This window comes from Raphanus sativus, chromosome 3 (assembly GCF_000801105.2).
Source record: "Raphanus sativus cultivar WK10039 chromosome 3, ASM80110v3, whole genome shotgun sequence".
NCBI lineage: Eukaryota > Viridiplantae > Streptophyta > Magnoliopsida > Brassicales > Brassicaceae > Raphanus > Raphanus sativus.
In genome coordinates, this window is record NC_079513.1 from 22892778 (window position 1) to 22919915 (window position 27138).

The 27138-nt window shown below is 34.4% G+C and overlaps 4 protein-coding genes and 2 pseudogenes across 4 annotated transcripts; 3 read left to right on the top strand and 3 right to left on the bottom strand.

Annotated features, from left to right (window-relative positions):
* The first annotated feature begins 743 nt into the window (after positions 1-743).
* LOC130509488 (uncharacterized membrane protein At3g27390-like) lies at positions 744-2895 on the top strand. Its single transcript, XM_057005603.1, has 7 exons — positions 744-926; positions 993-1281; positions 1413-1519; positions 1595-1751; positions 1855-2029; positions 2111-2351; positions 2476-2895. Exons 1-7 carry the CDS (start codon positions 832-834, stop codon positions 2669-2671), a joined length of 1260 nt encoding a protein of 419 aa, XP_056861583.1. The 5' UTR covers positions 744-831; the 3' UTR covers positions 2672-2895.
* A 1878-nt stretch (positions 2896-4773) lies between these two features.
* On the bottom strand, positions 4774-5999 carry LOC130510102 (putative F-box protein At3g47150; annotated as a pseudogene).
* Positions 6000-7986: 1987 nt separating this feature from the next.
* LOC130508981 (protein GLUTAMINE DUMPER 3-like) lies at positions 7987-8853 on the bottom strand. The gene has a single exon (XM_057004485.1). The coding sequence runs from the start codon at positions 8766-8768 to the stop codon at positions 8328-8330; it is 441 nt and encodes a 146-aa protein (XP_056860465.1). The 5' UTR covers positions 8769-8853; the 3' UTR covers positions 7987-8327.
* Positions 8854-15645: 6792 nt separating this feature from the next.
* Positions 15646-18366, bottom strand: LOC130509610 (diacylglycerol kinase 4). Its single transcript, XM_057005763.1, has 10 exons — positions 17902-18366; positions 17685-17822; positions 17515-17600; positions 17340-17427; positions 17106-17264; positions 16971-17041; positions 16808-16885; positions 16615-16702; positions 16412-16528; positions 15646-15887 (listed from the first exon to the last, which is right to left on the bottom strand). Exons 1-10 carry the CDS (start codon positions 18364-18366, stop codon positions 15729-15731), a joined length of 1449 nt encoding a protein of 482 aa, XP_056861743.1. The 3' UTR covers positions 15646-15728.
* Positions 18367-18819: 453 nt separating this feature from the next.
* Positions 18820-21008, top strand: LOC130509611 (uncharacterized; annotated as a pseudogene).
* A 4320-nt stretch (positions 21009-25328) lies between these two features.
* On the top strand, positions 25329-26885 carry LOC108845520 (uncharacterized). Its single transcript, XM_057006449.1, has 2 exons — positions 25329-25418; positions 25501-26885. The coding sequence occupies exons 1-2, from the start codon at positions 25329-25331 to the stop codon at positions 25723-25725; spliced, it is 315 nt and encodes a 104-aa protein (XP_056862429.1). The 3' UTR covers positions 25726-26885.
* Positions 26886-27138: the final 253 nt, after the last annotated feature.

Below are 27138 nucleotides of genomic sequence, written 5' to 3' on the forward strand. Positions count from 1 at the left end.
CTGCGTTTGATTTTTTTAATTAACTTGTTGGTAGTGTGAGTGGATGGATCCTACTACAGACCCTTTTAGACGCCACGTGTCCCAGGGGAGTGACACGTACACACACCCACCTCCACTTTCGGCTTATATCTGTCGCATTTGATCACTGCAAGTTTTACCAAAACAAGAAAGCAATGCAGGTCCCGATAGGGTTTCTGGAGAAACTGTGGAGTTTTGCCTCTTTCCTTCCCTTCTTCTTCCTCTTGCTGCTCCTTGGCCTTTTCAAGGGTATGTATTTAGTCTCCTTCATCATTACTTAGGTCCACTTTAGTCGCTACTCAAGATTTGGTTATATAGCAATAAGCTCTGAAACTAATGCAAAGTTTTCACTCTTGTTTTTGATGATTTATTATTGTCTTCGCAGCCCTGATTGTTGGTCCAATCTCATCTGCTATAATTTTGATTGGCAATTCCTCTGTGATCATTGGCCTTTGGCCGGCACATTTCATTTGGACCTACTACTGCTTGGCCAGGTTTTTTTAAAATCTTTTATCAAATTCAAAAAAACATTTTGTTTCTCTGTATTTCCACTAACTTTCTTGTGGTGCATACCCTAGAACCAAGAGAATCGGGCTGGTTTTGAAGACCTTGGCGTTGATATTGTTTCCACTGCCTTTGCTACTCTGGCCAGTTACTGGTATCGCAGCAAGTCTCATAGGTGGAATCGCTTACGGTTTTTTCACTCCCCTTATGGCGACATTCGAGGCTGTAGGGGAGTCTATTACTAGCAAATCCTACCATTGTTTTGTTGATGGTTCCTTGTCAACTATAAAAGGGAGTTGCACTGTGGTTATGGACTTCACTGACTTCTGTTTCCATTCTTATTTCTCCTACATGGATGAGTTGAGAGAAATGGTTTCCGCCGATGCTAAACCTTTAGAGATAAGGTGACTAATCGCTTTCTTTGTTTTTAAAACAAAATGGTTACAGAGCGTAATCTCATTTTCTTCCAGGTTGTCTCTGGTGCCTAGTTGTTTGCTTGCTGGTCTCATAGGTGTGGTGATAGATGGTGTTTTGATAACAGTTGTTGCTCTTTATAAAAGTCCATATATGTTGCTCAAAGGATGGAAAAGGCTATTAGAAGACCTTGTTGGTAGAGAAGGCCCTTTCTTGGAGACTGTCTGTGTTCCATTCGCAGGTCTTGCGATATGTCTGTGGCCACTGGCTGTCGTTGGAGCTGTTATAGCCTCGGTCTTCTCCAGTTTCTTTCTAGGACTCTACAGTGGAGTCATCGTTCATCAGGTTTGCAACGAATACCAATTAAACTTTACTCATTTTGCATAGGTGGTTGGTTATTGGGAAATCATTTATTTTTAGACCTTTCTTTAGTTGAATTTTTTTAATCGGTTACAATCGTTTGAAAATCTTTTTAGGAGGACTCATTCAGAATGGGGTGTAATTATATAATAGCAGCGGTATCACTGTTTGACGAATACGTAAATGATTTACTCTATATAAGAGAAGGAACTTGCCTCCCAAGGTACGTATTGTCTCATTTCTATGTTCAGTATTATTGGTTGATTGACTGTGTAATACACATGCTTGTGACAGCCAGGCCTTGCTATAGGACGAAAACAAACACTGGTCATGGGAAGAAAGTATTAGGAGAGAGGAAGAACGTTGATCTCAATAGCAGAATAAACAACTCTAGGCTTGTTTCAGAACAGTCGAGGACACTGAAAAAAGCGATCACGCTATATAAACCAGTTCAGGTAATATTAGCCCTTGGAAATTTTCATATATCCTATTGACTTTACAAATATAAAACCGAGCATCTTGTGTTTCGCTTTTGAGGTATGGGAATGGTTGTTTAAGTCTTGCGAGGTGAATGGGAGGATCCTTATTCGAGATAGCTTGGTAAATGTGAAAGATGTAGAGCAATGTCTTGTCAGGGGTAATTGTAAGAAGCTCTTTATCCAACTACCCGCTTGGACCGTGCTACAATGTCTCCTTGCATCGGCTAAATCTGACTCAACGGGGTTGGTGATCAGTAAGTATATATATATACACATACTCGCAAAGATGATCTCTCTCATGCCTTAATGATTTTGTGATTAAAAACTTGTGGCAGCTGATGGTGTGGAGCTTACGGAACTAAACAGCCCGAAAGACAAAGTGTTTGTGTGGCTCATTGGGCCTTTACTGACAATGAAGGAGCAGATAAAGAACCTGAAGCTGACTGAGGATGAAGAGTATTGTCTAAGGAAATTGGTAATGGTATGCAAAAACGAAAGAACCGAGGACTGGGATAGCACCGGGTTCCCCTCGAGTGATTCAGTGAGGAAAGCACAATTGCAGGCTATAATTAGAAGGTAAGTATCAATCATCAGACCATTAGATCAGTGCGCTCACCACACCCACGCTTGATGCTAAACCTGGCACATGACCCTTTTAAGTGATTTTTTTTTTTTCATTTCTTCTTTTTATTCATGCAAGGCTGCAGGGAATGGTAGCATCGATATCAAGAATACCGACGTTTCGTCGTAGATTCATGAACTTGGTCAAAGTGTTGTACATAGAAGCCCTTGAAGTGGGTGCGTCTAAAAACCGAGCTGATGGCATTCTTATAACCGAGAGAGACCAAACGCAAAAGCTGGATGAGACCGCAACAACAGATTTGGAAGCTGTATAAATAGTTTCCGGTATCTCATCATTTCTTCTTTTTATTTTCCTTACACTTCAGTAATTATAAGGTGGGCGTTTCCCAGTAACAAAAATGAAAAAAAAGGAGTGTTTCCCGCAATTCCTGTATATTAAATTCTCCTAGCTTTTGTGGTTTTGATGTTTTAAATTCCGGTACGTTCCGATCGATATACAATACTGGATTGTTTTTTATAAAAGTTTTTTTTTAATGAATTACAAGATTCTAAACGATATATACTGGATCGCTTTTTTTTAATGAATTATTAGACTCTGACCTGGAATTGTTTATTTATAAACCAGCAAATAAAAGTATTTAAATATTAAATCATTAGATCAAATGTTTGGTTGTTTAGACTTGTGTTACTAATGTACTGATCAATTTTATTACTAGCAGTGAACGCTATGTGTTACTAAAGTAGTGATCAATTTTATTACTAGCAGTGAACGCTAAACTCTAAGATATCAAGATTTAATAGAAGTAGATTTATATGGGAACATATAAATGTAGAACTCAAGCATCGAAATTAACTTGATCTCAAAGATTTTTTTTTCTTTAATGTTTTAGAAAACTTACTCAAAAACTAAAATTTACTAGTTTTTCAATCTCAAACTCATATGTTATACCATATTTTGGTATCTCTATCTTATATTTATAAAATCGTAAAACACTAATATATTTAGATAACTCCTAAACATCAAACACTTTCCTATAATCTAATCCATAATATGGTAGGAAATAGATAACTTGATTTTCAAATTATTTCAAATTTATCTCAGCATTCTTCTCTTTAAATTTGAAATCACTTTTCACTAAATTTTGCATATCAATAAGATCCTTCATTTCCTTGAATTTAATTCTTTTCAACGTTTTGTTTAGAATGCCAGCTTACTGGTTGAACATGTGTGATGATCCACACACTCTCTAATAAAATGGTATTTTGAGTGTATGTGTTTGCTTCTCCCGTGGAAGACTGACTTCTTAGTCAAAAGAGATTGTGGATTGATTGTCGATACAGATGATGACCTTTTCACATGGCTGTTCCATAACTCCGCTAAGCAACTTTTGAAACCATATAATTTCTCTCGCAGCTTTAGTTCCTGCCAGGAACTCGGCCTCACACGAAGATAATATAACTGTTTCCTGTTTGTTTGAGCACCGTGTGATCAAATTTTCACCGAATTTTAAAATATAACTGGCTGTGCTTTTACCATGATCAGGATCAATGTTATAGCTGCTATCTGAATATCCAATGATCTTTGGTATCTCTGACCCTGCGCGTTTAAAGACCAAACCGAGTGTGGTTGATCTCTTGCGATATCTCAAACATTGCTTTATCTCGGCTCCATGAGACTTCTAAGGTCTTTGCATATAACTACTCAAAACACCTACACAAAATGATTGATTCGGTCTGGTGTGAAGCAAATATCTGAGACAGCTGACACTTCTTCTATACTATGTAGCGTCAATGTCTTTTTCTTTCTCAGCTTTGGATAGCTTCAACCCGGAGTCCATTGTTGTATGCAGTATATTGCAATTATCCACCCTTCTTCTCTCTAAGATCTTAAGCGCATAATGCTCCTGCTGCAGCGTGATCGCATCATCGTTTTGACATACTTCCATTTAGTTAGTTTGAAAACTTTTCTTGGTTTGTATTTGATTTGTTAAAAATATGTTTTGGTTTAGTTAATTATTCAAATTTTATATTAACCAAACAAAAAGTAGTTAGTGAATTTCTCTTATTTCCGAAACTATCCGGATCAGCCGATATAATATGTATATCAAAAAAGAAAAATATTAATACATTGGATTGTATTATGGATGAACACATTTATCCGAAAATAAAAATATCCAACTGAAAAAATTTGAAACTGAATCCAAACAAGATTTATCAAACCAATAACCTGCCAGTATGCTGATGTACTAACTACTGAAGCACATGCACACCCTTTTCGCGACTTGCTACAGTATTAACTGCATCTTCAAGAGAGTTGAAAGGATCTGCTCGACCACGATTTTAAAAACTCAAAACGGTACTAATTTTCCATAGATAAAAGAAACAAATATACGTAAAGAAAGGTCTTCAGTTAACTTCAGTTTTGGAAGGACATGGAGTTCTCATAATGATCAGAAACAGACACAGAAAAAGTATTAGAAAAAGGAGTATGGTCCATCTTAAGTTTGGACATAGGCAGTCCTTCAATTGTAACACTTCTCATGCTTTTTTCCTCCAAATTGTAATAGAAAAGACGAAAGGGATCAGACAACTCTTTCGGAACCAGACAAACCTCGCCGATTGAAAAAGTTTCCATGACCTTGAAGTCAAGCCCAGGAGCAGATTCAGGCAAAGCAAAAGTGTTCATAGACCAACCCCTTTCTCAGCATCTTCTAGAACCCACAATCGAAAACTACCTCACGAGGATTCTCGACCACTCCAATTCTCCCTCTGTAGTTGATTAAAGATTTATCCGTAAGACGACTCTCACGAGGGTCAGCAAGCCACATACTATGATAACCCGTCGGTACAAGTCTGCTTGGTACTTTGATGATGGTGAACGTTTCAAGCCTAACATCAAATCTCCCAATTATAGAATTTTTTGGAATTTTTGAATTATGCAGGTAATTAATATCATCCACATAGGCCCCGTAGTATATGGTTCCGTTCATATACAAACCCCTTGTACAAACAACGTGGGGATATGCTACACACGGAGCCTCTCTCCAAGTTTCTTCTCCTCCCAATACCTTAACCTGGTGCTCCAATCTACTAGACCAATCATCAAGGGCAAGCACTTTGTATTGATCTTCAACAGGATCATATCCCAACATGTACATGGGGCGTGGAAAATATTTTGGACTATCTTTGAATTTGAAATAGATTAAAAGTATGCACTTGCCTTGTTTTGCTAGGGTTACAAATTCCCACGTCCTTGAAACCGGCCCCGACGCAGATCAAGCCCTGGCATGCGTTATACACCTTTTTGCCTTTAGTTTTGACTAGGACCAGATCTTTGTTAGAAGTAGAAGAGTGTGAAGGTGCGTTTGGGTTAGGCGTCGAGGCTACCAGAATCTTTTCTCCGTAAAAATCGGCAAAGACAATGAGGAGACGAGGAGGAGCTGTGATATTCAAGTGCCTGTTTCTGAAATCTCGGCTTGTGATGATAGATGACCAAAGTTTGGAGACACATCGAAATCTCAATAGAGATTTCAAAGGCAACCCTAAGAGTATATTGATCTGAAGATCAAGAGGGATGTAGATCGGTTTCATAGTATAGATCGTTGCCTGCTTGGGACAGAAGCTTTGTGTCCTTACAAAACCCTATAAAAAAAAAAGACGACCTTGTACTTACCAATTAATTACAACGTATTTTACACTGGGCCTCAACGAAGTGGGCCTTAAAGTTTAAATTTGATAAAAATAAAGTATGCTTTTGCTTTAAACGATTTTTTAAAAATATGCAATAAAGAAGATATATAATATAACCGCTAGTTGTTGACAAAAAAAAAAACCGCTAGTTGGCAACATAAGTTTGTCGGTTATTCATAAGTTTAATTTATAAATATAAATGTATAATTCGCTAGTATAGTTTGGTAATCCATATTAATAGCATGATTTGAAAATGTAGATGAATCTAAACTATTAAAGCTAAAGTACAAAAATGAATTAGCCCTTAGAGTTCCACAAAAATTACATACATATGTCACTGTCATCACAACAAATCAAATACTTTTTTGTCTTAAATTTCATTGCCATATAATTAAATTTGGGTTTGCAAATTATGGCCCAAATACTCATAAATTTCGAAATTTCCATATAAAATATTTGCAAATTAAAAACAAATTCAACTAAGAATATTCTCCCTAATTTTAAGCACTCTGCATTTAAAAATTCAATAAATTTTCTTTCAAAGAAATTTCCATATATAAAAATTTAGAATTTAATTATCATATATTTTTTGGTTCTCCATTAAACTTTGGTTGGCAAGTTATAATTATTTCTAATTTTTATCAACAAAAAATATTCCAAAAACATTCCAAAACTACTCCTAAAATTGCGATAATTTAAAAATAAATCAACAGAGAATATTTATGCCAAAATCTGCAGTAGATATTAGTAGATTTATCATTTGAGTGAAAACTTCAGTATATTTTTCTAGATTGTTTAGAAAGAACTCGCAAGGCAAAGGGTCGGCACTGTAAAGAGATAAAGATAGAGATACATAAATTTCTTTGTTAAAAAAAAAGAGATACAGAAATTTATAAGGGAATGAGAAAAGTCGGTAAAAGATAAATATGTTTTTACTCTTTTCCGGAGAAAAAATAATATATGGACTTAGATTCTGGTATAAGGTCCACAATAGACGGTTCTTATGAGACTGTAAAAATCTGATGTACCAAATTTTTAAACATAACAAAATGCCCCAATTTAATAACTTAAATTAGGCTTGCTAAATTAAATTTGCAAATATCTATACTTATTTTTGATGTTTTTTTGGTAACTTTGTTTTATTATTCTTTTATGTTTCTGTCTATATAATATATTTGTTTTATAAAATCCCAAAATAAAATTTGAATTTTATAATCAATTTTATTTATAGTAAAATTTAATAAAACCCACATATATGGGTAAAACTCTACTCCCAAGCGAAATGATAAAACAAAAAAAATTAGAAAAAAGAAACACAATCTTATGGTTTATAAATGGACGCTAAATAAGTTGAACATCACACACCAATATCAAAAATCAATAACGTATGAACCTATAATAAGAAAATAATTATACATTGTTAAAAGTGAAATATATATTAGTAATTATGAAGAACAAATAACCGCACGGGAGTGCGGGTCAAAAGCTAGTGTATATTTAAAGAAGGCATAGCTTCAAAGTAATAAAGTAGAAACCTAACTAAGGCCTACAAGATAAGATAGCATATGGAAAAGAAACAACTCTAGAGATGTTAATGTCTTTCTTAAGACTTAGAAATATACCTTAATGTCTTTTTAAAAACTTAGAAATATACCTTATTGTTTTTTTTTACATCTAGAGATTGTGCTAAAATGAAATAAAATACACACTAACCATTGATTAAAACTACCTGCTTCACCTCGCCGCATCAGAGACGCCTAAAATCAGACTATGTTCAAGACACGTGCCTTTGATGCTGGCATCAGTTTTCTAACCTGAAGACTCTGCCAAACCACTTGTCACGTTAACCCCACCAGAAAACATGAACTGGTCCTGAGTCCTGACCATAACACATTAACACTACAATTTTATTTACAAAGTATTCAAATTATATTTTACATTTTTAGCTAAAAAATCATAAATTTTCCATTCAAAGTCTCTAAAAATTTACAATTTTCCGATGTTTTTTTCATTATAACTAAGAATTGGAACAAGACTGATGAATTACAAACTTACAACTTAAAAAGCCTAAGTAAATTAATGCAAAAAGCTGAGATTAAATAACATTAATCAGAACCAATTCCCTTTTTTTCTAGTTTTGACTATATAGCCTATAAATCTCATCATGTAGAGCTCTGACCAGACCCGATCCGAATACCAGAAGCAACCGGGTCAGATGCAAACAGTTATCATGAACTGTTCACCTAAGACGAGCCTCTGTTTTTTCTTTCTCTTCATCTCTCACTGTGTCGCACCGTTACTCTCAGTACTCCGACGCACCACCTGATCACCATCCTTCACGTCATCATCACCATCTTCATCATAGTCACAAGTACAGCTCTTTTCAGCCGGCGTCGCCAAGTAAGTGGGCTTGACGTCTCCGGCCATAATCACCAAGAACTTCTCCGGCAAAGGTGCAGCCTTCACCGCTTTATCGGGTTTCACATCTCCGGCCTCAAGATCTCTGTCTCTGCTCTGCTCCTCCTCACCGTCGAGATAACCGGAGAGACGCCAGTAAGAGCAAGCGAGGATCAGAAGAGCGAAAGCTATGAGACCAAGCATCGCTGCCAAACCACCAAAAAGATAAGGAACAGGTGAATGCCACGGCGAGTGAGGTCCTCCCATGGCTGTTCTGTTCCCGTCGACGTTTTCTCTTGGAGGGTAATATTGTCTTCCTTCCATTTTCTTATGAACTTAGAGAGAGAGAAAAAAAAAGTGGTTTTGAGTTTTCTTTTTCTAAATAGAAAATGTTTTTGGTGAGAGGAAGAGAAGTGTGACGATGGGATTTATAGAAGAGAGCAAGCGAATTAACGTTGTGGATTGTGTGTGACGTATAATAATTCGTTTTATATTATTTCGTATGAGATCCGTTTTGGTTAGTTTTTACTATTAATCTTCTGTGTTTTATAAAGAGAAATAGCACATGATAGCAATGGAACTTTATTTTGAAGATAACATACAAAGAAATTTTTTTCCTAACTAGTATTTACTAAAAGTTAAAAATAAATTTAAAAGTTCTTTTATATTTTAAGTTTTACTGATTTAACTATTTAGCGGGTGAAGTTTAGGTAAAATTTAGGGTTTATAATAATTTTAGCTATTTTTCTTTTAATAAATGTAATTTTGGAATTTATCTCTTTGTATAGTATTTTGTTATAGACTTTTATGTGCTATATGAGAGATTTGCCCAAAACAGCACATTCAGTTTAAGTTTATTGGTCAATCAAATTATCTTTAATGATGATTGTGTGGAGTCGTGACGTTAATATATAACCATGATTTGTATTTTATTTTGTACCGTTTTCTAAGAATAGGTGATGTATCCAAATGGAAGTAATTAAACTGATGTGAATTTGTAACTAAAAAAAGCACATCAACTCATTTTTCTATTATTTCTAAAACTTTTAGAAAATAAAATTTCTATTCATAATTGATGTAATCGACTAGAAATTTTGTTGCTTTGTGATTTTTGCGATTGTATAGATTTAAAATCGTTGCAGCTTTTTCGATCTGCAACTAATTCTACGGTTTCTATAAATCACCTACATAAACATAACTCACATTATAGTTTATGTTGGTGACACAATATATTATAAATCAAATTATTAGGATCGAAATTTTTATTCAGAACTTTTCATCAGGAATTTATATTTGCATTCGATTCATTAATGTAATATAGGTATAGTTCAGGTTATGCATGCATGTGTATATACATATAGCGAGACGTCTAGTGTATGTGACCCAAACTAAGGCGGTGTGCTGGTTAGGTGATCAGTTGGAACCCAAACTAAGGTGGTGTCTAGTATATGTTAGTACTTTAAGCTTAATCAGTGGATGGTTTCGAAAATATCTTCGATTCAATCATACTTGGAAGATAGACACTGCAATTATAATATAAGTAAGTCATTAATTGTGAGGCTAAACACTGTTTTAGATAACTAATAACCATTTACATAGTGTTGAATCCACTCAAACACCCTCGATTAAAATATTGCAAGAATTATGATAATATCTTCTTAGTACTAGCTAGCAGTTATGCTATTCTATAATATTAATAGTCTGAGTGTTAAGCAGCATAAGATAAACATCTATTGATTAATAACTCTGTTATTCTAATTTACAGCAGAGAAGTAAAACGTGAAACATGAGTCATGAAATTGATGATGAGATGGTTTAAGAGGCCTTTATAAGGGAAATAGAAAAGGACAAGAGACTGACCGTAAACGGTTCCTCTAAAGCAGCTAAAATTAGGTGAGCGATGCAAACGTGAAGGGATGGGCGCAAACGTTGTAACCGTTAACGCCAAACAAATAAAGCGAACGTTACCTAAAACAGCTAAAAAGACTATAGCATATGTCAGCTCTCGGAGATATTTAATTTTAATCTGTGAACTTTAAACGTAACATATGGGTGATTCTAAAGAAAACAGACAAACAAACGAATGCTTATGGGACATGGAAATTCGGAAAGCAAGGGTTTAAAGACTAACATTCACAACGGTTTTTTTTTGTAGAGTTAGTTATTAGATGTATCCTAATAAATAGCAACATAAAAAAACAAATAATCTAAATATGTTGTTCAATTATTATGTAGAGTTAGTTATTAAATATTTTTGTAGAGTTAGTTATTAGATGTATCCTAATAAATAGCAACATAAAAAAACAAATAATCTAAATATTTTGTTCAATTATTATGATTTTGAGTATCTAAGACTATTACTTCACACCACGTCAATTTGATTTAGAAAAATTAGTCCAAGGAACAATCCGTCTATAATCTAACAAAAAGTGATTTGGAAACTGAAATTTAAACTCGGTAAAACACATTTGTATTTCCACGAACATGAATTCAAACCGATAATTAAAAGAAAACTGAATCTATTAATTATTTAACTTGATACTCATTCATTTTTATTTTCTATGTTTTTATTATCATAAATCATGTGGAAGATAAAAAATATTTAGGAAATCGAAGATACAAGAGAATTCATTATTCACGGCAAGACCACCACGGTAACCAACCACCATAATATGCTTTAACAAATCAGCATTGTCAATTTTATGATTAAAACCGCGATGCATATCATCACTGCAACGAGATAACATTCCAACTTTTACGTTTTAAAATGATCTGAATGTAAACATTAGAAGTAGGACTTAATTAAAAGAATACAAACAGAAATACATATATTAAAAAAAAAAGTGGAACCCCTCAATGAAAAAGTTGGAAACAAAATACCAAACCATATCCCTGAGGCCTCGATTATCTCATCAATGCTAAAGATATATACCTTGTAAAAAATAGATGAGATAACTAAGAGCCCCCCCCCACACACATTTTTGCACCCAGTCTATATGGATCAAACTTTACTTGGTCAAGTTCCTATCATTTTTTTTTTCTATTTAGTCAAACACATTGAGAAAACGATTAGAATCACTGAAAACAACACAAGTCACTCTTGATGGAATTCATATTTTTTTCTCCATCAGTTTGTTTCAATTGTTAAAAAGCTAGCGTTCAAAACTGTACGGAACTCGTTTTACGACAATGGAGACTCATTCGTGCATATTTTTGACTAAAATGCTGTTCAGAACTAAGTTAAAAACAACAAACTATGTAAGACCAGCACACTATCAGTAAGTTCATTATCATTTCTAAAATCAAATATCGTTCAAAATAAATCATTCAAATGATAAGTTAGTAGACGCGCGACCTTTGTTTTTCCAAATTTCTGTAGCAGGGAGTTCACTTCCATTCCCACATATAACATAAACCATGTGAAATGTGAACACCACTAAACATTTGATCGCCAAACTCGATTGGCGCTTGCTTGAGAAAATCTACAAGCTATTTCTTGCAGATTATTTTATCGGTTTTATTTCACTACTAGCAAATCCTTCCCTATTATGGCAATTTAGCTGTTTACATTTCAAAAGTATTAAGTATATATGTGTTAATTTTTTTGGATATATGTATTGTTTTATTTGTTATATTAAAATCTAAGCTTAGCCATCTTCTCGAGGTCTCCCGGCAATGAAAGAAAGAATTTCTGAGGAATATTTGTTGTGTTTGTTCTTGTCGTCTAACGAAGTTTCGTACTATTCGTATGAATAGATATCTAATTGAATAATGATTTGTTGGAAATATTTGAATAAATAATTGATAGTAAGGGCCCATTTCTCAGCGTCAGCTTCCACTCAGAGGTAAACGTCAAGGACACACGATAATTCCATCATTTCCAATCGCTTGCGTTTTTTGTTTTCTGTCTATTCCAGTCACTTACGTTACGTCCTCATTTCCACACTGTGACTGTATGGTATTATTAGAGTAAAATATTAGAGGAAGATTAATTTTCAGCTCAGTTACTCCAAACTAAAACCAATCAGGAGAAAATCATTCTAGTTGAGGGAGAGTGAATGATTTTGTCTTCTAGTGGATTTGTAGAGTAATATATTCCTCTCCTTTTTATAAGAGTAAAAGTTTTACTCTCATTTCCTCTCATTTTTTTTCATTTCCTCTCATTCCCTCTAAATTTATTTACTCCAAGTTACTCGAATTTTACCAATGACATAATGGTTATTTGGTGACTCCACTTATTATATTGTGTTAATAATCTTCTACGATCTATAATTGAATATGGAGGGAAACATTTATATATTAAAAGCTTCCAAAGTAAACAATGTTCTGAAAAAGATTCCAACCAAATCCCACTCTTTCATTAATCTATTGCGATTAAGTTAAACTCTCGTTTTCCTACTAGTTTTATATACATGGATTCTCTAAAGTAAAGCCCATGGATTAGGATTCGATGGGTGTATCCCAAATCATATTAACAGTAATTAGGAGCATCCCAATTCCTAAATATCTATACTATTAAAGTACAAGCACATTTGGATTTTTACTCTGTTTACCCCTATTAAAGAAGCTTTCTTTTGTATTCATTAATGACATTTTGGACATTTTGCATTGGTTTCTTTTTTAATTGTTTTTGGTTTGTCATTAACCACCGGTTTCCTAATTTAATTTTGATATGTGATTATTCCGTGTTTGATACTGCATCATTTTAATATTTTTCCAACCGGACATGTTTGAAACTGCATCGTTTTCTCTCAAACTATTTAATGGTTTGGTTTTAAACCCTTTTTTCCTAAATATAATCCCAACTATCTAACAAAAATTATTTATAAAAAATAAAAATTGTTTATTGGTTAAACCAGTGGTTCAACCGGTAACTGGATTTCGATTTTAATAGTTTTTATTGGATTTTTAAATTTTTTTTTTTTTCAAACCCGAACTGAATTTGTCTTTGATCAACCGGTAATCCGTTCAACCGCAGGTCTCAATCGAATTTCAAAACACCGATCAAAACTATAAAACTGTTATATTGATTTATATTTAAAATATCTAATTCAAAATTAAAAACCTAAAAATACATGTATAATATAGTTTTACCGAACATAAATCTGGATATAAAATACATATATGAGACGGATTATATAAATACATATACAAGACGGATTATATAAATGTGATTATATAAAATTTTCACCAAACATAAACCCGCGCTTTGAAAGCGCGGGTCAAAATCTAGTAACAATAATTAAAACAGGAGTATAAAACTAATAAAAAATTATGTGGCTCGTATCTATTCCCTAAAGATGAATTTAGTAATCACTAATCAGTATTCGTCTATATTACTTGTGGTAGTGCACGAACCTATACATATGGACTCTATTAAAGAGACACGTTCGAACTTTGAAGTGTGGATAATATAGAAAAATAACTTGGGAATACACAAGTTTCTTAATTAATTTAATGGTAGTAAGTTAGTAATTATACGATAATATACATCTATATTTGGGGATACAAAATTCCATTTTCCATTTTTTTCCGAGAAATGCTTTGGCGCAGAGAATATTTGTAATAGAAATTATAATAACGTTAAAGAATATGGAGCCTGCTCACAAAGTAAAGAAGACGAAGTGTAATAAAATGGTTTAGGAATAAAAGATACAAAAATGAAAAGCATGTTCTTCTTTTGAGAGATGGAAGTACAATAATTATAGGAGACATGAATAATTTGATTGTTTTCTTACAAGAAATGTAGTCCCACGTCTTAATAATTTGATTTTAATCTTTTTGGAGCAACATAATTTTGACCCCCACATACAATATATATAGACTATAATACTTGAAATCTTATTTTCCAGTATATATACATATAGAATAAAAACCTTGTTTTTTGTTTTTTGCTAATCAGTTTAACACGCTACAAGAAAATAATACTCAACAAAAATTAAGACAAACAAGAAATCCAAAAGAAAAAGGGATACGTAAACAAAAAAAAAAAATCAAAGAGAGAGTCAAATAATAAAATCGAAGCCGAATTAAAGCTAGGTTTATGTTTTATCTCCCGTTTTTAATTAGTAATATATCTGAATTTATCAGTATATGTCGTCATTTTTCTCTATACGAAGACTGTTTGAGATTCAATGAGCGTGAAGGAATCGAAAGCGTTAACTAGGAAATTCCGTGGTTGAATCTTAGCTTGGTCACTTTAACATTTTGATTTAAAATTTGTTACGATTTTTGAATAAAGCCAATATAGGGAGAAAGTTTCATTGTTCTTGCTAACAAGCTCAATCATTTAGCCGGGCATGCTTAGGTCATATTTAGGCTGATGTGTACATATACAAGCTATGGTCTTATGCGTTTATGGCGTAGCTAGCAACTCGAACTTATTTTTTCCATTTTAGCATCGTAATATTTTGTTTTTCTTAAAAAAAAATACGTCGTAATATGAAGCATCAAACACGAACTCATGCCAGTAAGAGTTATATTCAAGTAATCAGTTCAGATTTATACTGTAGTTTCTAAGTAGTCGGCACGTATTTTTCTTACCCTGGCCTGTCCCATTTCCATATCTCGAACTTTCATTAGAGTTAGTATTTTATTCTTCTCTTTTCTTATGGTTGGTTCATGAAAAATTGTACTCGAACCATATAGTTCGGATTTGGATTGAGTTATTTTATTGAATTGAATTTTTCAAAACAGTTAATACAACGGTAAAAAAGTAAAAATAGAAGTTCAAAGTAAAAAATAATAATTTAGTCTAATTAACAAGATCATATCAAAATAGGTCGAAAATTAGCAAATAAAAAATCATTTTCAAGTCCTTTATGTTTGTTTCATATGGAATTTCATAGAACCGATCAACCGATCATAGTACACGAATGGTTTATTAATGGTTAAATTGTTTTACCCCTGCTGGCTGCTGACAATTTTTTTTTTATTTTACCCCTTATATATAGTGGATTTGGTACTAAAAGACACTACTGAGAAATTGCAAGTGGTTGGCACGTACAAATGGCAATTAGTACTATTAAGAAAGTTATGTCCTATTGGTCCAATCATATATGTTCTTTACGAGTGTCCATCTACTCATCATCCACTCCAAAATATTAGTTACTTCTTGTCTGAAACCAGCCTTGCCAATTTGGTCTTCATTAATTATATCGTAGTATACTTGTTCATATGTTTTTATGTGGAAGTGGTTTGAACAAAAAAAAAATGTGGAAGTGGTTATTCACAATTACAGTGCTGACATATACGATAAGAAGAGATTAATTTAATATAAACAAGTCAATCTCCTTTGACGACCAAAGACTGGTGAGGGACTCTCTTGATGTCAACAAAAGTAGAGTAGTCTTTGCTCATTGGCTGTTTCCATGGCTCCCCATCCATTTGCATAAACGCATCTTTCCATTCTCCTCCTCTTATCTCTAGCCGTATAGCCGCCGCCTGCTCGCAAAAAAAAAAAACACAATTTTCAATCATCTACGTTTCATGACCAACAAAAGTAAAGTAAAAACTATCATCTAGTTCCTGTCCCATTTCTAGACAGGATTTGAAAACTTATTTCTAAATAAGATGCATTCTTATTAAAAAAAAGATGCATTCTTATATGAAATTTAGAATTATATATGAGAATAAAATCAAATATTGTCCAGCCCTACTTATGATGGGCTACAAGGTCGGTCCATATGGATAAGGACTAATTCAAAATATGCTAATATATTAGACCGAAAAGTCTAGTCTTGAGTCTTGAGAGCCTAATAAACGTTACTTGTTAACAACTAAGCAATAATAGCTCTCATAATAGCATGCTTGATGGATCCCATCCGTCTTGGTTATGGCACGATAGGTATTATATGTTGCGCACCGTGCACGTGGCTGGTCCTAACCCTAATTTATTTCATAATCTAAAAATGGATCCGGTTCTGACTTCTGACAAACCGGATACAGGCTACACCAAAAAGAAGTACCTGTGCAATGTGTTTGGCAGAGATGAGTTCAACCATGACGAAAGAAGCATGCCATCCTTGCTTTAACCCAAAAATCTCAAGAAGCCCATCATCGGCTTGAGCCTCCACAAAACCTCTCTGTTGCGTACAACTCAAGCAATTGTTAATAATGTGGAAAATGAAGAAGATAAATAATGCACTGAGAAGAAATAGGTTTGTTTTACTTTCTCAAGATAGTCTTGTTTGAGATTCCCCCATGGGTTTCTTCCACTTCCATAGCTATGTAGATTCAATGCAACAACAGCTCTTACACTGTCCCCAAAAAACAACAAAACACGGGTACAATTAGAAACCCAATTAAGAAGTTGATCGAACGTGCGTGTCTCATTTGTGTTCTTGTTTCTATGCTATAGATACCTTTTGGGAACTGGTACTTTCTCCCACTCAGATGAGTCTAGCTTTTTAATATGCAATGTCATTATGTTCTTGAGACCCCTAAAATCCCAAAAATACAAATCATCAGTTTAAACCCCATGATTTTGAGGTTGTAACAAATGTTGTTCTTGTATTCTATAAAGACCTTAAACCCGGATCATTTGTGCAATGAGTCATGAACCAACCCTGAGAGCAACCATAACCCGAATATATAATCTGCAACAACAAAACGTTAGATGTCTTTCATAGTAATCAAACTCTCATTAGATTTGGTATCTACCTTATTGGCGATGGGGCCATTTGCAAGGTTAGGCTTTTCATTGCGCAAATGGTGAAAACCGTAAGCCACTTGAGCATCCATACCTATACTAAAGTAATTGTAGAAGACTCCTTCATAGCCGTTCCTGGATGGAGGAAGCTCTCCCGCTATCTCCAAACTCTACAACAACAAAAAAGAAAAGACTAATCAACTAAATCTCACAAAGAGTTCATTTAGTACAAATGAAAATCAAACCTGGTCAATGATACATTCTTGTGTGGTCTTTAGAGAATAAGGAGGATCCTCTATTTCACCAGAAGGCATTGTAATCAAAATATTCCAACTGCATATCAATATTTTCAAACATTAACATTAAAGCACATCTGGACAATAGAATATTCATATCATGTTTTCCTGGTACTAATCTTACCTATCTAGACGACTTATTGGAGCAACACTTGCCCTATAAAGTGTTCGTTTTATCGCAGACTTCCACGCAAATGGGAAAGAACCTCCCTAAAACACCATTATAACCGTAACTAAAACATACATTTTTCATTAGATTAAAGATATAAATAAAGACATTTAAGATCTTTTTACCCATCCAAAGCTTCTAGACAGATCATTTCCAGTTCCGAGTGGCATAATTGAAACCGGAGGAACAGGTTGCCTGTTTTGTACATTAAGTTCACCGAGACATCCTAGAACCCAACCAACGGTTCCATCTCCACCTGCAACCTGTAATATATGAGTGATTAAACATTACCAAACTATTAGATTGTAACAATAAACAAAAACCTAGCAAAAATGATAGTACCACAATCCTCATCCTCTCACGAATCTCTCTAGCACAATCGTCTCCTTGTGCTGCTAACACCTCTAAGCAACCCAAACCATATCTTATAAACTCGTTAGGCTTCACTTCCGTTAGATCAAACACCTGTTCCTCGCTGATTAGGTTCTGGAGACGCTCTTTTATAAGCGGGCCTTGGCGGCCACCGCTTTTGGGGTTAACGAAAACCATCAGAGGAACCTCCGGGGTCACGTAGGAGGAGGAGGAAGAAGCGGAGGAGGAATCGTCTTTACGGAGGATGCAGTCGCGGATCGCGAGGCGGAGGTATTTAGGAAGCATGACTCTTTGACGAAGCTCTGCCTTGGAGACCCTTATGCTTGCGAGGTTGACCAGTTGAACCACTTTCATCGCTCCGAAGGAATCTAGCGATGAATGTCGTGGAATCATCCTCGCCGTCAATGAATCTCCACTCGACGACGGTGAGTCCATCTTTCTCTCTGTATGAAACCCCTAAGAAAGATTGAAGCTTTCTTTATTTCAAAAAAAAAAAAAGCTTTCTTTATTTCCCTGACGAATCTATGGAAGGGGCATGGGGACTCGATGTGGGTTTGTGCGTACGTTTTACAGACGACGATACATGATAAGACAAAGAAGCTTTGGAATGTTTTTTTTTGTTTTGTTTGTTTTGATCGGAGAGGAAGAGAGGGAGAGATTTGCTCTGTTTTTGACCCTTTTGTTATCGACCGTTGAGCTTATTTTCAGGATTTAATAATAAAGATAACATTTGTCATTCCCACCAAAGTTCGTTAATTGTTCGTTAGGAATCTTTAATCTTTATGGGCCTAAGGAAGTCTAGTGATATTGGGCTTTTATCAGGGCCCGTTTAAAAAGCATGTATATTTTTGTCTGTTATATTACAAAGTAACTAACGCCAGTGGCGGAGCTGTAACTGTCATTACCGAAGAAGAAGCGTTGACTAAAGTCAATCCGAAACAGAAAGTCTCAAAACTTTCGAAGGTAAGATTCTTCTCTTGTCTTTCTTAACTAGTCTCAGGTCTCTTCGCAAACTTGTAATTGTGATTGCCGTTGACTTTTTCTGGGAATCTCATTGATCTAGCTACTGTGTTCATTGTGATGTGATGATGTTACATACTTGAGATAAATTTTCGTGGAGATCAGATCAGAATGTGTTTTGATAGTTTTTGGAATAAGTATCTTGTTGATCGGATCTGAAAACAGGAACAGTTAATTACCTTTGGTAATGAAATGAAACAACTTACCGATGATTTTACAGAACTGCAGATGTCGGTGACAGATTTCAAAGTGGTGCTAGAGACTTTGACATTCCCTGCTGATTCAACTCCCTTCAAGAGTTGTCATGCCTCTACCATCGTTGAGGTTTTTAAGACACCACCACCAACCAAGTGTCTCCTTTGGTTTTTTTGCCCTTTCACAAGTTTTTATTGATGGATTAGCCTAAACTTACCGGTTTCTTGTATTAATTATTTGTGAATTAGGTTGTCAAAGATCATTTCTTGGCTGCTTATTTCGGAGGCACGTATGAAGGAGCACCTGATGTCAAAATCTGGTTGCAGCATTTCAAGGTAGCTTAGATTTTATATAGAGGCTCTCTCTCTAAAACCATAAAGAATGTGTAAAACAGTGTGGGTTGATTCTCAGGATGGTCAATGGGAATCACCGGTTATTGTGGATGAAGAGCCAGGAGTTCCAATGTGGAACCCTGTCTTGTTCAAGCTTCCTTCACAAGAGCTCTTATTGTTCTACAAAATCGGTCAGGAGGTTCAAAAGTATTTCAAAAAAAAAAAAGATTTCACCTCTCACTTTTAGAGAACACAACTCTGTTTCGCTTGTTTCAGTCCTCTAATCTCTCTTGTTTTTTTTGTTGGAAACCTTAGATGGAGCGGTTGCATGAAACGATCCTATGACAAAGGTAAAACCTGGACTAACAGAGAACAGCTTCCTCCAGGGATTCTCGGACCCATTAAAAACAAGGTCTCCTTAGACTCCTTTTGATTTGAACCTTTTTTTTTTGCTTAGAGGCTCTTAGCTTTCCTCTTCTATCTTTTCCACAGCCTATTTTGCTTGAAGACGGGACTCTCCTCTGTGGATCATCCGTTGAAAGCTGGAACTCTTGGGGAGCGTGGATGGAGGTTTGTTTCAAACTTCCTATATCCATATAAAGTATACCGCATTGCTTTTAACGATGAAACGTGTGTGTACGTACAGGTCACTTCAGACGCTGGTAGATCATGGAAAAAGCATGGCCCAATATACATTCAAGGGAAGAGTCTTAGCGTGATCCAACCGGTTCCATACCAAACCGCAGCTGGGACATTACGTGTTCTACTCAGATCATTCACCGGCATCGACAGAGTCTGTATCTCAGAATCTTGTGATGGCGGTGAGAACTGGAGTTTTGCAACACCAACGGTTCTCCCAAACCCTAATTCAGGTTTCTTGACATCCAAGCAATTCATCATATACAGAATAAATAGTCTTGGCTTTAGGTTTGATTTTATCGAGACCACAGGTATTGATGGAGTCAAGCTAAAGGATGGTAGGCTGGTGCTTGCTTACAACACAGACTCGAGAGGTGTGCTCAAAGTAGGAGTTTCTTTAGACGACGGTGATTCTTGGACCGATGTTTTAACGTTGGAGGATACACCGGGGATGGAGTTTTCGTATCCGGCGGTTATACAAGCCGGAGACGGGGATGTCCACGTCACTTATACGTATAACAGGACACAGATTAAGGTATGATTAAGACAAAATAACTGTGATGAGTGTGACAGATATAATAGTTTTAATGAGTTTGGTTTCTTGTAACGCAGCATGTAGTGCTCAAGAGTGTGACAGATATTGATACAAGCCATACCGGAAACACGGAGAAGCTGGTGGAGGACTCGTGGGTTTGGGTTAGTATCTGAACCGAACCATTGATATGGAATGGGACATTAATTCTTCTTACGGAAGAACAAAAATTCTGTTATTTTCTTTGAATAAATGTAAAATTAGTTTTTAACTCTAAAACATTTTTTTTACAAACTTGATTTTGAAAACATTGATTGAGAATTTGAAAGATGCAAATTTCTTAGTCATTTAGAAGTTAATCATGTCTCTATGACACTTCTGCAGAATACATGAGGCTTCAGCTAGTGAGTTAGGACTGGATCATTTATTGACAGTCCGTTCGAGTCAAGTATCATGGTTCAACATCTTAACTCCATGTCGTCTTCTTCTACGAGTCTCGAGAAACAATACCATCATGGCACTGAGCTGAATACCCACACGCCTATGTAACTCCTTACTCAATTGTGACTTACCTTTAAAAGTAAACAAATATACGAAACTATGGAAATGCTTTATTTTGCCAACGAGTTGTTAGTGTTTAGTGGGTACTCCATCACTCATATTCATTTTTCGTTAGGAGAGATTATTTAAGATGCATTTTTCTATTACACAAAAAAAAAGAAAAAACTATAGAAATGCCGTATAGAAACAGAAGGAAAAAAAACAATTCACAAAATATTTTGAGTTTTTTTTATACAAATTGATGAGATAATTAGTTATTTTTAGTAATAGAATTATATTAACAATGCGATATTTAATTTTTACATTCAAACTGTACAACTAATAAAAAATTTTATAGAAAGAAGATCTTTTTTTTGGTCACGAGAAGAAGAGTATATTAACAATGAGACTTAAGAGGTCTATTCAACTAAAAAGTTGAGGTCATTTGTATTAATACGACAAATTCACTATTATTCAAATATGAATTTTAAAAATTATTTTAAAATTTAGTGTTATTGAATTTACCATTTTATAAAATATTTTGAAATTTGCTGTTATTAAACAAAATTTAAGTTAAAGATTTTAGAGTTAACCACTACATGGTGGTCTAGTGGTAAGCGCCAAAGAGGAAGCGCCATGGGTTCTACATGCGGTGACCACCGGGACTAGCGTTAAATCGCAAGAATACATGGGTTACCGTCGACTTCGTGGGATTAGTCTGGGCGAAACCTGGAAGACTCCCACAATTATCAAAAAAAAAAAAATTAAAGTGCTTTAGTTGTTTTTAGAATGTTTGAAAGGAGTTTTTTAGTTATAAAAATTAAAATCTAAATCACATAATTTTATATGAGATTGTAGAAATATTTAATAAAAATCACATCAAATTCTTAGATTCTCATGCTATTATTTAAAAAATAATTAAAAATTAAATCACTTCAATTTTCAGATTCAATACATCATTCTTAGAAAATTTTGATATTTAGTCATTATTGTTGATTATTATATATAGTCACAGTTGATTTTACTATTTTGTGTATCTTCCATTTATAATTGATTTTACTATTTAACTAATCGATTTTGTAGTAGTAGATAGAAAATTAAGATCAGAGATCTTTTGTCCTAAGATTAGAGATCTAGAGACTAGAGTTTAGCAATTCAGGTATCAGGGTCTTCCCTAAGGACGATGATATAAAGAAAATGTTACTAGGATCTTCCGTATACTTCCTCAATTTTTCACATGAATTAGTTGCATGTGTGATAATTTTCCAAATTGACAGAGTATATAGTCCTATTAAATAAATTAGACTATCAAAGTCGTACTGTCACACTTTCTATATTGGTATAAGAGATTCTTTGACTTGACAATCTGAAAATTGAGGAATCTGTAAGCATGCATGCATACTACTTCAATTTTGAAAACCTACTTTTCTTTCCTGGTTTCTGAAAATATTTAAGAAATAATAACAGTATTAAAAGCCCATCAGAGAGAAGAACAGAGAAAGAGACAGAAGCTTGACAATGTATTGTCACATCTGAAAGTATGTGATGATTACACCTATTTATACGTTTGCAGCTTTTTCTTTGTTCTCCTCTTTCATGTAAAAGGTGATTAATACAATAAAACTGAATTGCAGTAATCACTCACCCGACTCTTATGTTCGAGAGAAGAAAAAAGCTTAGTAGTGTTCATCTTAAAAAAAGAAGTATTTCTTAAAATTTAAAACTAATATATATTATTAGTCAGATACATTGTATAAGGTAAGTTTTCTACATTTTCCGTTGAACGTTTGAAATTGTCTATTAGTATGCAAATGCAACTAAATACTATCAGAATAGAAATATATACTTGTATAATGGATGTTCACTGTATTGAATATTACACAAGAGAAGGTAGGGAAGGACAAAAAAACCGATGAATATCCTGTCTAGTTTTATAATAAATATAACCGATATTGTTTTTAGGCCATATAAAGGGGCGTATAAATTGGTACAAGTTTGATGAAGAAATTTGACAAATGCTTGGCGGTCTTGTGTCTTGTGTCTTGTGTCTTTTGACTCTTTTCTCTTTTTTTTTGAAAAAGGGCTCTACTATTTTGACTCTTTTCTTATTTTTCTGAAAATTGAAACCCTAATTTTCTTTAATGCTATGTAAAAAAGCGAACAGAGGAAATTTACAGGTAAATATTCCTCCCATTTCTTAATTCAGACGGCAAAAAAATGTGACAGAAACCAACAGTCTCAGCTAAAAGTAAAATCTTAAAACCGAGGCATATCTTCATAAGAAAAAGGTTCAAACAATTTGAAAATAAATATATTTTTCCTCAAAATCTTTTTTTTTCCTCAAAATCTCACTCTGAAACCTCTTACAAAACTAAAATACTAACTAACAAGTTAAATATGTTATTCAAAAATCTGCATATGTCGTGCTGATCATAACAATAGTCTTATATGTATTCTGTACAACGAAATCGCAGCATAAATATATGTTTACCCAAAAGCCAAAACACAGTCTTTAAAGTGCTTCTCTTTTAGCAAAAAAAACTTTAAAGTGCTTCTCAACTCGAAATTCGTTTAACGTGTGACTTCAGCTATCATTTGCATGGGCACTTGTGAAATTATTTCTTTATATATTGTTGACTCTCTGGCTATTAGTGGAATAAATTATCATAAAGCATAAATGTCTACTTAGAAATATAGGAGTATTTATTACTGTTGTTTTTTTATCATCTCTAGCTTCCATTGTTTTTTCTATTTAGCAAAAAGAAATGTCTATTTAGAAATAGAGTATTTATTACTGTTGTTTTTTTATCATCTCTATTCTCTAGCTTCCATTGTTTTTTCTATTTAGCAAAAAGAAAGAAGAAAAAATATCTAGCTTCTATTTAGTAGAGGTCTAGCTTTCCGTTAATTTCACACTCTTATCAGTTATCTCCCTATATAAAACACAACTACCCCTCACATCATCACTTCAGAGTAAAAAGCATCTTATCATTCCTCTTCTTTCTTGATAATCATATCATTCCTCTTCTTTCTTGATCATTAGATGATCATCACCATCGTAATTATCATGATATTTATGATAATAACGTTGATCGTATCTCTTCTTCAACTTTTATCTGTTTCCTCGTTAGACCATGGATGTACTTTGGAATGCACAAGGATCTCACCGAAAAGAAGATTCCTTGAATACTAATGTTCCATTGGCATTATCCTTGCTGAGCTTTTTTTGTTATTTTTTATAAAAAAAAAATATTTTGTTTCTACTAAATTATCAATAGACTTTTTATGTTTTAGGTATTTTTTCTTGACCTTGCAAGGCTTATTAGTTTTGTATTATTCTTTTGTTTTCTTTGATTTTTGGTCACTTTTTGTATTTTCTTTTGTGTTTTTTTGTTCTGTTTATTCCTCCTGAGCTTTATGTAAATTTGATATTATCCCATAATTTCTCACTTGTTATGTTCTCTCATGAGTCTATCTATTGATCTGTAAATCTTTGTTTATATTAAGCCTAACAATATTATGTACACACCATTACATTTTAAGTGGCAAAGCCAAATTAATTATATCTGTTACAACATTTTCAATAATTACAAAATGAAAATTCACCACCCCATTCAAAGAGCCAGTGCATATTTTTCTCCAAAAAAGTGGGAACAAAAATTTGTAAAGAAACGGGCGATTCCGTTAGCGTTAGCAAGTACTTCCACCGGTTGTACGACAATGTTTTTTGTTGCACTTTGTAACACAATGGTCAAGAGCAGAAAACAAATAACATTTTCCAACAGCCTCCAACGTCCATGGCATGAACCATAAAACGGATCTTGAATATGATCCATCCATTAACTGTCTTTGCGCGCGGTTCATCTACATCCAAGCCCCCGAGGCTGAGCCTTGGAGGAAAGTGATGGCAGCTAAGAGACCGAAACGATGTGATCCACTTTGAGTATTTGATTAACTGAGTGATGGGCTTATTAATTGAGTCAATTTGGAGCCTGTATTCTTGTAACTACTCGACCCATTTTTCTTAATAACTCATATGCATTCCAAATGAAACCATTCTGGAATTTAAAGAACAATAATGCCATAATGCAAGACATGAGGACCACAAACAGATACATCGAACATTAAACATTGCAAGGATGGATTGGCATGGACAGGATCAGTGGTTATGGCCTGGATATGGGTTCCTTGTCTCCTTTTCTCTGTCAAGCATTTTATCCAGACAACCTGTTTCATATTTTCTCCATCCTCAGAGTTTCTTTATATATGTATTGGCTTTGTATTTAATATAAGTCTGGATTGTTAATAAAGATGGTGCAGTGCAAGAAGGTGAAGCAACAAGGTCGCTTAGGACGAAAGGAGAAGCCTAAGTTTGGTGAAATTTGTATGCGAAGAAACCTGGGGATTCTGCGCAGGGTTGTACCAAGTTGTGAAGAGGTGGATGATGAGGAAGCCTTGATCCTCAAGTCAATTCAGCATCTCATGCTTCTCAAATCTCAGGTTACTTTACTGAGAACGCTAGCTGATGTTTGTTGAGTCTAAAAGAACGTAACTTCTCAATTTTTTGTTTTCTGTTTTTGCTTAAATGTTCTTAAGTTGTTATGCATTATGATATAAGATCTAAACGGAGAAAGATAAGAAACAGAGGAGATCAAATAAACATGCAAATTAGTTAACATTCAACAATCCAAATAAACAGAAATATTGGGTTTTTGTTGCTTAGGCCATGGGCTTCACACATCACATGTTATGTTACTTTTGAGTTATTATAAGAACAGTATTGTAAAAAGACCTTTCTATAACCCGTTATTTGGGCCCACTATAAGCCTAATTACTAACGTGAGTATCATGTCATTATAAGAACAGTAACGTAAAAAGACCTTTCTATAAACCTTTTTACGGCAATTTCATTTTTTTTTCAAAACTATGTTCAGCTCGAGAAAACCTTTGAATGCCTCCGTTATGTTTCGGGAGGTCTACGCCCTACAGATACTGTTTACCTGAGACCGTCCCTTTGTTTGTAAGTAAGTCCTAACGCAAAGTTTGAATCCTAGACTAGGTTGCACGGGTACGCCACTTGGGTGCCGTCTCGCGTACCGGGTTCGCCGAGGGGACGGGGACATCTCCGAAACGCCTGGGAAACGTCCCCAACACATATGCCGTGAACCCGGGACGGCAAGACTAACCGGGGACGGGTTTAGTCTGAAACCGGAGACGTCTCGGGAACGTTTCTCTTGGAACGGAGACGTATCCGTTTGACTTTTGGTGTGACGATATGTAAATGTTTAACCATTCCATATTTATTTTTAATTGTTTTATTCTATTAATTCTGAAAAAGTTAAAAGATGCACTAAAGAAAGTTGTTTATCAATAAACAACACGTGAGAAGTTCTTGTTTCTTTCTGATTTTAGTGTTTTGATGTTTAGGTTTGAAGTTTGATTCGGTTTGAATTATATTTCATTAATACAGTTTTCTGATTTTTTTCTCTGTATATGTTTTCTGTATACGAATATATGTGATTTCTTGTGTTGTTGATTTTACTTGTTGTATCATATTTTTTTTTTGTGATTTCAGATTAAGAAGGTGAACTCTCAAACTGTAAATGTCATAACTTATAGATATTTATATATTTTCCTATATTTTGGTTGCCGTTTCTATGTCGTACCCGTATCTAAAAATTTTAAGTTTGCCGTTTCCCGTTCCCGTTCCCGTCCCCGTTTCCTGTACCCGTTCCCGTCCCAGGGCTGCTTAGATCCTATATTTTCCAGAGTGGTATCTTACTGATAGTTCCCTAATCAATTGCTGTTGAAATTGATATGGAAATGTAGCTAATTTAATCTCTGAATTTATAACATACGTCGGAAAGACACTTTTATATACAAAAGGTTCGTTTGGTAATTAATGCACAATCTAACAGGCCTTTTGCAAAATTTAACTGTAATGGCTAC

Bases quoted from the DNA above. Each gene is read 5' to 3' on its own strand.
- LOC130509488 (XM_057005603.1), top strand. From the start codon at position 832: ATGGACTTCACTGACTTCTGTTTCCATTCTTATTTCTCCTACATGGAT. The intron at 2,030-2,110 runs GTAAGTATATAT...AACTTGTGGCAG, and splicing joins CTCAACGGGGTTGGTGATCA to CTGATGGTGTGGAGCTTACG. The intron at 2,352-2,475 runs GTAAGTATCAAT...TATTCATGCAAG, and splicing joins TTGCAGGCTATAATTAGAAG to GCTGCAGGGAATGGTAGCAT.
- LOC130508981 (XM_057004485.1), bottom strand. From the start codon at position 8,768: ATGGAAGGAAGACAATATTACCCTCCAAGAGAAAACGTCGACGGGAAC.
- LOC130509610 (XM_057005763.1), bottom strand. From the start codon at position 18,366: ATGGACTCACCGTCGTCGAGTGGAGATTCATTGACGGCGAGGATGATT. The intron at 16,886-16,970 runs GTCTTTATAGAA...TTGGGATTTTAG, and splicing joins ACAAATGATCCGGGTTTAAG to GGGTCTCAAGAACATAATGA. The intron at 16,529-16,614 runs GTAAAACAAACC...TGTACGCAACAG, and splicing joins AACAAGACTATCTTGAGAAA to AGAGGTTTTGTGGAGGCTCA.
- LOC108845520 (XM_057006449.1), top strand. From the start codon at position 25,329: ATGGATTGGCATGGACAGGATCAGTGGTTATGGCCTGGATATGGGTTC. The intron at 25,419-25,500 runs GTTTCATATTTT...TTGTTAATAAAG, and splicing joins GCATTTTATCCAGACAACCT to ATGGTGCAGTGCAAGAAGGT.